Source organism: Topomyia yanbarensis, chromosome 3, assembly GCF_030247195.1.
Source record: "Topomyia yanbarensis strain Yona2022 chromosome 3, ASM3024719v1, whole genome shotgun sequence".
Classification (NCBI taxonomy): domain Eukaryota; kingdom Metazoa; phylum Arthropoda; class Insecta; order Diptera; family Culicidae; genus Topomyia; species Topomyia yanbarensis.
In genome coordinates this window covers 386,091,037-386,103,120 of record NC_080672.1, presented here as the reverse complement: position 1 = coordinate 386,103,120, position 12,084 = coordinate 386,091,037, and the positions used below count along the sequence as shown (strand labels likewise).

The following is a 12,084-nucleotide window of genomic DNA, read 5'->3' as shown; positions in this document are numbered from 1 at the left end:
TAATGTGAAATAGCCCACGGCAGTATTTTGGCATGTGGAGAAAAGAGTGGCCGGTCGGACTCATTTGATCAAACATTAAATTTTTCGCGTCCTTCCGAATGGACCCGGATGCTCGAGATAACATTCTGTTTTGTCGGTTCTGATTGAGTTTTTTTTGTATGTTAATAGTCTCCGATGGTAGCATAAACAAATAAGATATCGTGTGGCCTATCAGATTGACGTTGTTTTTGCGCCAAACTTTAAACCAAAACTCCTCATTTTAGAAAACCATACGAATGGATTGTTTTGATCAATTCTCAAAAAGAACATTAATTTTTAAACCAAATAAGTTCTATGCAGAATGTCCTAATGAGTCAACTCTTAATCAACATTTATCTTTTTTTTATAAATTCGCTTAACGGAGCCGTCGATCTTTAATATTGATTATTTGCAGCTTTTTATTTCGGGCGGAGATCTTCTTTCACGGAGAAGAAAAAAATGTCTGCTCGCATACTGCGTCATGCGGATCATTTAATTCTCTTCTGTCTTTCACTTCACTTCAGATCATTTTCGTCAAATCTGTCTTGATGCTTGCGATCAGATGTTCGCCCTGCTTCTTGCACTTACGGGTGACCAGTGTAAATCCGTTGACATTAGGGGAGCCCGGGGCTAGTTGGCGGTTGGAATAAGTTGGCAGAATCCCATTTTCTCCTTTTCTATTGGACATAAAGAGCTGTCTCTCGTTGTGTACCTCAAGTTATGGGAAACCCATTATCCAATGTGTTTTTGTTGTAAAACATTTTGTTTTGTAGAAGTGGTAGGCGATATTGTGTTCTGGGGCATACCAAATAAACTTTCCACATTTTAAAAATTTTATGTACTTAGGATGATTTTCAATTTATTTCCCGAATGATTATATTTTTCGATAGTGCGTGAAAAGAGCTCTCAGTATCCGTATAGATATTATATCAAACCACGAACAAAAGTTATTTTTTAAATAGTTTTACATTTATTACAAAAGAAATGTATAGGATTCACTCAAACTTTGCAAACTTTTCCCAAGGCCCGGAGGGCCGAGTCTCATATACCAATCGACTCAGCTCGACAAATTGGGACAATGTCTATATGTGGGTGTGGGTATGTATGTATGTGCAATAATGTCATATAATTATCTCAGCAACGACCGAACCGATCTTAACAAAAGTAGTTTCAAATGAAAGGCAGGTTTAAGAAGACAAATCTATTTTTGTCTTCTGTTTCCCTATAAATAGTTTTCCATTTTAGTGTAGAACAGAGCCACATGTGGAAACAAACTTAGCATTACATTCTACTTGAAATACGAAAATATTTATAGTCCTTACAAAATTTACAAAATATTTGTTGTTTGAGGAAACTACAAAAAATTTGTGTTGAAATCCTGCTTTGTTCTGAAGATGATGAGCTATTCCTTTGAAACGTTGCACTAAGGAGAGTCATGTGACCAAACACCGAAAATTACATCAACTCTAATTTAATTCAATTCTATAGTGAGCGAGTGTAGTATAGTGAATCGCAATGCTTGAAGATATTTAGGTTTGAAGAAAACAAGTATTGTTGTAAAAATTACTTTCAACTATCCAAACAAAAGGGATTATCAGTGCCACGGAAAAAATCTGCTCCAATGAAAGTTCCAAAAATCTCAAGAACAATGCATTTACGAGAAATTAACACATCAAAAGATAATAAAAGCAACCCGATTTTTCAAGAGTCACTCTACTGCAAAATCATAACAAATTAAACATTATAGAGAGCCTTGATTTTTCAGCAAACTTGCTTCTATTTATTTGTGTTATTATACATATTGTAGGGCATTACGCAGGTAAACTTCACACATCAAACCGTCGATACTTCGAACACCCTAACCACAAAGACTAATAAATTAGCCAAAGACATCATAAAGCTAAAACAAACTCTTTGGGGGCCATCAGTTTTGTATTCTCAAATACGGTTTTGGGACGCACTATGGTCAGATTTTGATATGTACTGAAAATTTTGTGCCAAGCTTTGTAGTGACGTTGTAATAATCGAAAGAGAAAGAGGCTCGCAATGTTACTAAGGTTGTTTTGAAAATTTTCTCCATAATTAGTCTTATTATGCAGTGTAGCGCATTTCTCTGTACTTGACTCTTAAAGTGCAGAGACTTTGGGTCTTGCTATAAAAATTGATTCCGGCAGACACTAGTTACACTGTTACCAGTTATATTATACATAAATAATACATTCTATACTTATTGTAATCATTAAATAAAACACGTATAGTGTAAACTATAGTTCACCCTTAAATGCATAACGCTGTTTTAAAACAAAATTACAAAAAACATCTCAAAATTATCACAGTAATGTTCTGTAACTATTATACAATTTTCACAAAATATAAAAAATAATAATTTGCGCCTTTGAGGGTTAATATGACTCCCATGTTTGGAAATAAAGTTAAATATGATATCAATTGATACAAAAAATATCTATTACACATTTTCAAAAGACATTATGTACAACAAGGATGTTGCCAAAAACGGGACCCTTTTGTTGCCAAAATCGGAGTGTGCCAAAAAAGGAACGTGCCAAAAACGGAATCTTACTGTACTCCTTTTTCCAGTGCATTGATTTATGAATTATATTCGATATATATTTATTTTTTTTTTTCATTTAGCATTATTTTTATTCATTTTACTCATTTGAGCTCATTTTATCCATTGTCTTCATCAGGGATTGAATGCACCTCAGAGCAAATAATGAGTATCTCTTTTCACCTTTCATGCGTACCACCGCTCTTCTCATTTACAATAATCCTCTTCACTCCGATGTGTGTTGCTCCCATGTGTGCATTCTACTCCATGGCTGCACACATAAAAGTGGTTGTTCGAGGTGACTCTTTGTGTAAAATTGTGCATTTCTTGGTGTACAGCTCTTTCTCTTTTTCGTTTTCAAGTTTCTCTTTGTGCGGGTGAACTGCACATCGCAGTGTTTTTGTGCTGCTCTTTTTTCATCAGCGTATTTCGCTCTTTGTGCACATTGTGTGAGCGACTAGCAAGCCAGTTATTCATTTCATTCTTTTTATGCATTGCGATCAGTTTATTATCTCATGCCTCTTATATTATTAACCTCCTTCTTGCCCTGTTATTTATGAACAACAACGTTTTCAAACAGCTATAACTTTGGGATTGAACAAGATTTCCTCACAAAATCAAGTAAAACTTATAACTGTGATTATAACCGTTTCTTAGGAGGGCTAATAGTTACAAGAAACATCCGTAGAACCAGGCCCGTGCGCAAGGGGGGGGGGAGTTCAAACCTCCCCACATGAAGGTTTTGAATTACTTTTAAAAATTTATTAACTTCCTGTTCAGGAAAAAAATATACTGCAAACCGTTTTGACAAATAAAATGTCATTTGAGTTTGGTGACTCCAGAAACAAGTCAATGAAGAAACCAAGGACGAAACTTTGCGAGGGTAGCTGTAAAGGGATGTATGTCAAGTTGGACGGCTTCTCTGAAGGATCGATTCACGTTTCGACAAGCTTCGATATTAGCAACAGCAGTGAGTAGACAGTAGATGTCGATCAGCGGGCTAGAAACGGTAGCTAAGGAGGAAAAAACACGAAGCTGGACAAAATCGGGACATCGTTGTCTAGAGAAATTTTACCGCAAACGATTATTCCGTTGGAATGGCAGCGAAATAGATCGCGAAAGTGGGCATCGGTATAAGGTGAAATACCGCCACCGAGAAGTTCTCAGCACCAGCTAGCAGATAAATAGGAACGACTAGCACCAAGAAGGGTAAGAAGCCAGGCGAAGGTGGCTGTAGACAGATATAAATCCTTTTGGTCGACACCTTCGGATCGGTTCATGTCTCAACAGGTGACGATATTTACAGCAGACCTGAGCAGGTTAGATGTATCGCGAAGGTTGGACAGCAAGTAAGGAAAAGTAGCTATGGATAAAAACATGACAAAATAAGTAAGAACACAAAACAGTACTTAACGGTTGCCTTGGATGGATGAGGTTTGCGAGATACATGAGGTTTAAGTTTAGTCGGTTGGTTTAACAACTACTACAAACCAATCCAAATCCACCACGAGCCAGCAGGCAGCGCACAGTGGTTGGAAATACCAAAAACGATCACTAGAGTCCAAACCATCGAATATATTCACAGGGTGTCTTTGGATGAATTGTTCGTATGAATATTCTCCACAATCTGATAAAAATTGAAATGAGGCATGGCTTACTATAATTGAACTAGAAAAAATAACTTTTTATGCTGATGCGGTAGAAAGTTTGTGTCTTCGACAAAGTTGTAGAAATTCTCGTAATGAAGAATTTCATTGCACAACATGAACTTGTAGGACTTAATGTTATCGATTTATAAAGCGTTTTCTAAGGCCCTCCACATTTGTTTGGAACATGGTCTGCACGAAAAGTCACAGTGGAAAAAGTTATATAAAAAACTAAATTTAAGGGTGTTGCTATAGAAAACGCTTTATAAATCGATAACTTTAAGTCCTAGAAGTTCACCAACTTTCTAGTCCGTCAGTAAAAAAAGTTATTTTTTTAGTTTGATCGTAGTAAGCCATGCCTAATTTTGATTTTTATCAGTTTGTGGGGAATATTCTGACAAACAATTCGTCCAAAGATACCCTGTGAATATATTCGATACGTTTCTTTTTAAAATAAAAGTTAAAAAAATCAACCCCGCTCCCCTTTTTGAGAATTGTGCGGGCACGGGCCTGCGTAGAACTGAAGTACTCCATGGATACTACATGGATACAATTATATGAAGTCATTTCAATACTTTAGAAAGAATAACGGTAATATATGAGTAGGGGGCGGTGGGGAGTTGTGAACACCGTCAATACCCGCTAAGCTATAAATTAAAAAAATGTGCTAAATAACTCTTGTTTTTAATCGCCCCGTGCCGCAACTGTGAATTTAGTTGGCTTAGTGTGAATCATGTTGTCACCTGCTCATTGCGAATCAGATCACTTTTCCATCCCACCATTAGTTTAGTAACTATATAAATGATCGATCCAACATATACGTAATACATGATAAACAATACTTTAATTTGCATGTCCAGTAATTATATGGCTGCTGAAATATTTGTCACGGTTACTTAAAAACACCTGAGCGACAATTTTCGGCACGATTACACAAATATTCACAGTCACTTGATAAACTAAGCTGCATCAATCCATTGCCCGGGTGCATGAGTGAACTTGAACTGCGCTGACTTGAGCAGTCGGTTGCTCTTTCATATCGGAGAAACAAGTTTCACGCTAAACCAACAATGCTAATGTGAAATAGCCCACGGCAGTATTTTGGCATGTGGAGAAAAGAGTGGCCGGTCGGACTCATTTGATCAAACATTAAATTTTTCGCGTCCTTCCGAATGGACCCGGATGCTCGAGATAACATTCTGTTTTGTCGGTTCTGATTGAGTTTTTTTTGTATGTTAATAGTCTCCGATGGTAGCATAAACAAATAAGATATCGTGTGGCCTATCAGATTGACGTTGTTTTTGCGCCAAACTTTAAACCAAAACTCCTCATTTTAGAAAACCATACGAATGGATTGTTTTGATCAATTCTCAAAAAGAACATTAATTTTTAAACCAAATAAGTTCTATGCAGAATGTCCTAATGAGTCAACTCTTAATCAACATTTATCTTTTTTTTATAAATTCGCTTAACGGAGCCGTCGATCTTTAATATTGATTATTTGCAGCTTTTTATTTCGGGCGGAGATCTTCTTTCACGGAGAAGAAAAAAATGTCTGCTCGCATACTGCGTCATGCGGATCATTTAATTCTCTTCTGTCTTTCACTTCACTTCAGATCATTTTCGTCAAATCTGTCTTGATGCTTGCGATCAGATGTTCGCCCTGCTTCTTGCACTTACGGGTGACCAGTGTAAATCCGTTGACATTAGGGGAGCCCGGGGCTAGTTGGCGGTTGGAATAAGTTGGCAGAATCCCATTTTCTCCTTTTCTATTGGACATAAAGAGCTGTCTCTCGTTGTGTACCTCAAGTTATGGGAAACCCATTATCCAATGTGTTTTTGTTGTAAAACATTTTGTTTTGTAGAAGTGGTAGGCGATATTGTGTTCTGGGGCATACCAAATAAACTTTCCACATTTTAAAAATTTTATGTACTTAGGATGATTTTCAATTTATTTCCCGAATGATTATATTTTTCGATAGTGCGTGAAAAGAGCTCTCAGTATCCGTATAGATATTATATCAAACCACGAACAAAAGTTATTTTTTAAATAGTTTTACATTTATTACAAAAGAAATGTATAGGATTCACTCAAACTTTGCAAACTTTTCCCAAGGCCCGGAGGGCCGAGTCTCATATACCAATCGACTCAGCTCGACAAATTGGGACAATGTCTATATGTGGGTGTGGGTATGTATGTATGTGCAATAATGTCATATAATTATCTCAGCAACGACCGAACCGATCTTAACAAAAGTAGTTTCAAATGAAAGGCAGGTTTAAGAAGACAAATCTATTTTTGTCTTCTGTTTCCCTATAAATAGTTTTCCATTTTAGTGTAGAACAGAGCCACATGTGGAAACAAACTTAGCATTACATTCTACTTGAAATACGAAAATATTTATAGTCCTTACAAAATTTACAAAATATTTGTTGTTTGAGGAAACTACAAAAAATTTGTGTTGAAATCCTGCTTTGTTCTGAAGATGATGAGCTATTCCTTTGAAACGTTGCACTAAGGAGAGTCATGTGACCAAACACCGAAAATTACATCAACTCTAATTTAATTCAATTCTATAGTGAGCGAGTGTAGTATAGTGAATCGCAATGCTTGAAGATATTTAGGTTTGAAGAAAACAAGTATTGTTGTAAAAATTACTTTCAACTATCCAAACAAAAGGGATTATCAGTGCCACGGAAAAAATCTGCTCCAATGAAAGTTCCAAAAATCTCAAGAACAATGCATTTACGAGAAATTAACACATCAAAAGATAATAAAAGCAACCCGATTTTTCAAGAGTCACTCTACTGCAAAATCATAACAAATTAAACATTATAGAGAGCCTTGATTTTTCAGCAAACTTGCTTCTATTTATTTGTGTTATTATACATATTGTAGGGCATTACGCAGGTAAACTTCACACATCAAACCGTCGATACTTCGAACACCCTAACCACAAAGACTAATAAATTAGCCAAAGACATCATAAAGCTAAAACAAACTCTTTGGGGGCCATCAGTTTTGTATTCTCAAATACGGTTTTGGGACGCACTATGGTCAGATTTTGATATGTACTGAAAATTTTGTGCCAAGCTTTGTAGTGACGTTGTAATAATCGAAAGAGAAAGAGGCTCGCAATGTTACTAAGGTTGTTTTGAAAATTTTCTCCATAATTAGTCTTATTATGCAGTGTAGCGCATTTCTCTGTACTTGACTCTTAAAGTGCAGAGACTTTGGGTCTTGCTATAAAAATTGATTCCGGCAGACACTAGTTACACTGTTACCAGTTATATTATACATAAATAATACATTCTATACTTATTGTAATCATTAAATAAAACACGTATAGTGTAAACTATAGTTCACCCTTAAATGCATAACGCTGTTTTAAAACAAAATTACAAAAAACATCTCAAAATTATCACAGTAATGTTCTGTAACTATTATACAATTTTCACAAAATATAAAAAATAATAATTTGCGCCTTTGAGGGTTAATATGACTCCCATGTTTGGAAATAAAGTTAAATATGATATCAATTGATACAAAAAATATCTATTACACATTTTCAAAAGACATTATGTACAACAAGGATGTTGCCAAAAACGGGACCCTTTTGTTGCCAAAATCGGAGTGTGCCAAAAAAGGAACGTGCCAAAAACGGAATCTTACTGTACTCCTTTTTCCAGTGCATTGATTTATGAATTATATTCGATATATATTTATTTTTTTTTTCATTTAGCATTATTTTTATTCATTTTACTCATTTGAGCTCATTTTATCCATTGTCTTCATCAGGGATTGAATGCACCTCAGAGCAAATAATGAGTATCTCTTTTCACCTTTCATGCGTACCACCGCTCTTCTCATTTACAATAATCCTCTTCACTCCGATGTGTGTTGCTCCCATGTGTGCATTCTACTCCATGGCTGCACACATAAAAGTGGTTGTTCGAGGTGACTCTTTGTGTAAAATTGTGCATTTCTTGGTGTACAGCTCTTTCTCTTTTTCGTTTTCAAGTTTCTCTTTGTGCGGGTGAACTGCACATCGCAGTGTTTTTGTGCTGCTCTTTTTTCATCAGCGTATTTCGCTCTTTGTGCACATTGTGTGAGCGACTAGCAAGCCAGTTATTCATTTCATTCTTTTTATGCATTGCGATCAGTTTATTATCTCATGCCTCTTATATTATTAACCTCCTTCTTGCCCTGTTATTTATGAACAACAACGTTTTCAAACAGCTATAACTTTGGGATTGAACAAGATTTCCTCACAAAATCAAGTAAAACTTATAACTGTGATTATAACCGTTTCTTAGGAGGGCTAATAGTTACAAGAAACATCCGTAGAACCAGGCCCGTGCGCAAGGGGGGGGGGGAGTTCAAACCTCCCCACATGAAGGTTTTGAATTACTTTTAAAAATTTATTAACTTCCTGTTCAGGAAAAAAATATACTGCAAACCGTTTTGACAAATAAAATGTCATTTGAGTTTGGTGACTCCAGAAACAAGTCAATGAAGAAACCAAGGACGAAACTTTGCGAGGGTAGCTGTAAAGGGATGTATGTCAAGTTGGACGGCTTCTCTGAAGGATCGATTCACGTTTCGACAAGCTTCGATATTAGCAACAGCAGTGAGTAGACAGTAGATGTCGATCAGCGGGCTAGAAACGGTAGCTAAGGAGGAAAAAACACGAAGCTGGACAAAATCGGGACATCGTTGTCTAGAGAAATTTTACCGCAAACGATTATTCCGTTGGAATGGCAGCGAAATAGATCGCGAAAGTGGGCATCGGTATAAGGTGAAATACCGCCACCGAGAAGTTCTCAGCACCAGCTAGCAGATAAATAGGAACGACTAGCACCAAGAAGGGTAAGAAGCCAGGCGAAGGTGGCTGTAGACAGATATAAATCCTTTTGGTCGACACCTTCGGATCGGTTCATGTCTCAACAGGTGACGATATTTACAGCAGACCTGAGCAGGTTAGATGTATCGCGAAGGTTGGACAGCAAGTAAGGAAAAGTAGCTATGGATAAAAACATGACAAAATAAGTAAGAACACAAAACAGTACTTAACGGTTGCCTTGGATGGATGAGGTTTGCGAGATACATGAGGTTTAAGTTTAGTCGGTTGGTTTAACAACTACTACAAACCAATCCAAATCCACCACGAGCCAGCAGGCAGCGCACAGTGGTTGGAAATACCAAAAACGATCACTAGAGTCCAAACCATCGAATATATTCACAGGGTGTCTTTGGATGAATTGTTCGTATGAATATTCTCCACAATCTGATAAAAATTGAAATGAGGCATGGCTTACTATAATTGAACTAGAAAAAATAACTTTTTATGCTGATGCGGTAGAAAGTTTGTGTCTTCGACAAAGTTGTAGAAATTCTCGTAATGAAGAATTTCATTGCACAACATGAACTTGTAGGACTTAATGTTATCGATTTATAAAGCGTTTTCTAAGGCCCTCCACATTTGTTTGGAACATGGTCTGCACGAAAAGTCACAGTGGAAAAAGTTATATAAAAAACTAAATTTAAGGGTGTTGCTATAGAAAACGCTTTATAAATCGATAACTTTAAGTCCTAGAAGTTCACCAACTTTCTAGTCCGTCAGTAAAAAAAGTTATTTTTTTAGTTTGATCGTAGTAAGCCATGCCTAATTTTGATTTTTATCAGTTTGTGGGGAATATTCTGACAAACAATTCGTCCAAAGATACCCTGTGAATATATTCGATACGTTTCTTTTTAAAATAAAAGTTAAAAAAATCAACCCCGCTCCCCTTTTTGAGAATTGTGCGGGCACGGGCCTGCGTAGAACTGAAGTACTCCATGGATACTACATGGATACAATTATATGAAGTCATTTCAATACTTTAGAAAGAATAACGGTAATATATGAGTAGGGGGCGGTGGGGAGTTGTGAACACCGTCAATACCCGCTAAGCTATAAATTAAAAAAATGTGCTAAATAACTCTTGTTTTTAATCGCCCCGTGCCGCAACTGTGAATTTAGTTGGCTTAGTGTGAATCATGTTGTCACCTGCTCATTGCGAATCAGATCACTTTTCCATCCCACCATTAGTTTAGAAATATCTTCAAATTTATCTTTTATAGCGCTAATAAAAATTAACCATACAAATATTACATTTCTCCAATTTTTTGCGATGGTTCACAACTTCCCACCAAACTACAAAATATCAATTTCGCGATTTTTCACGCAACCTTCAGTATACCAACCTTTATAAATACCAGTACAAATATTGAAAATCAATTAATGCTTATGGTAGTTATGTCCCGAAAACAAAATTATGTTCACAAGTCCCCACTGTCCCCTATTAAAATTAATTACTCGATATATCCATACAGAGCTGATTAACGTATGCGGAATGAAATTTGGACAACGCTTCCAGCATTAAAACAAAAATGCAACCCTGCGCAAAGCACCATACTAAACGTCATACTCTAGGCACACTTATTTCAAATATCCAGTGTTAATTTCGACTCACTAGGAGATACCATGTGAACAAAATGGCAGCGAACGCCCAATCTGGTACTTAGCTATTATACCAAAAAAAAAAGTTTTGGCGCATTGGAGGATTATGGTATATATTTTGTACAAAAGGCTGATATCCCTCCAAATGTACCACAACTGCGTCCAAATGAGGTTTTTCGGGGATAATATGAAGCAGAGAGTAAATGCTCATAATTTTCGACATAAAACTAACAAAAATGATAGTCAAAATTAAGAAAGAAATTAAAAATATGCCAACATCAATTTTATCGACTCGTTTGCAAAAATTTCCTGCAAACTGTCGTAAAGCTTCTCGAATGAGCTCAAATTTTTTTCTACATTAAGTTAAAAAGCTGACAAATGTTTTCATATAGAGAGAACATTTAATAATGGGTTTTCTATAAAAAAAATTGCCTTTTGAATTGTGTCCAAATTTTATTCCGCATACGTTAATAATTACATCATTTAACGTAAATAAATTAGTTGAAAAATATTGTCAATACAAGAAAAAAGATTCAGTGCAATTTTCTAAAATGTTGAAGAACCTAATAATATGCGTTTTGCAAGTTTGCGCGCAGCTATGTGTACCCAGGTTGCCCAACAGTTTTTTATCCAAACCAGCAAACTATTATGTAGATCCGAAAAAACAATACATTGAGATCACATGGCTAGATGGCCCGACTCCTCATAAAAAAAGTTCTTCAAATTAAAAATAGTTGTCTGCAGCATATGCCACGTATAACGCCAGTGGGTTGAAAAAGAAAGGCGAATATGCGACCGATTTTTCCTAGAAACGAACCCCATCTACTATGGAATTTCATGCCTAGGTTTCACTGACTATTTAGGAGACACCGATTATCAAGTCCTGTTGAATTTGTTCAATTACAATATAACATTTTCAGACACATGCAATAAATTTCGTTCACAAACTCCATTCATTTTCACTATAACAAACACCCATTTTCAGTATTAATTTTTTTATTAACAAGATCTACTTTCATCACTCAACACACTTCACTTGCTCTGACTTAAGCCTTGGGCAGATGTGGCGCCTCCGGCTGGAACCCATTCTCGTCGGCGATATAGTTCACGGTATAAACCTGACCATCATCGGCAACGAAGGAGTACGAACCACGTACCACAATGGCCGCATTATCCTCACCGAAACTTCTCAGCTCGGCCTGTTCCTCCTGTTTGATACCGTTGCTGGTTTCCACCTGATAATTGTAGCCATCTATCCCGTTGTGGTTGTTATCGAACCGCAGCGTCTGCGCATCTTTATCCGGCCTCGGAATGGCAGCAGCGAATGCCAGCAGCGCGACGAATGCAA

General features: G+C 36.5%; 1 protein-coding gene across 1 annotated transcript; it reads right to left on the bottom strand.

Moving 5' to 3' along the window:
* Positions 1-11,714: 11,714 nt before the first annotated feature.
* On the bottom strand, positions 11,715-12,082 carry LOC131688287 (cuticle protein CP14.6-like; the record flags this gene model as incomplete). The annotated part of the gene is made up of 1 exon (XM_058972479.1): positions 11,715-12,082. A coding segment is annotated over one exon (300 nt), but the record flags the coding sequence as incomplete, so codon positions are not given.
* Positions 12,083-12,084: the final 2 nt, after the last annotated feature.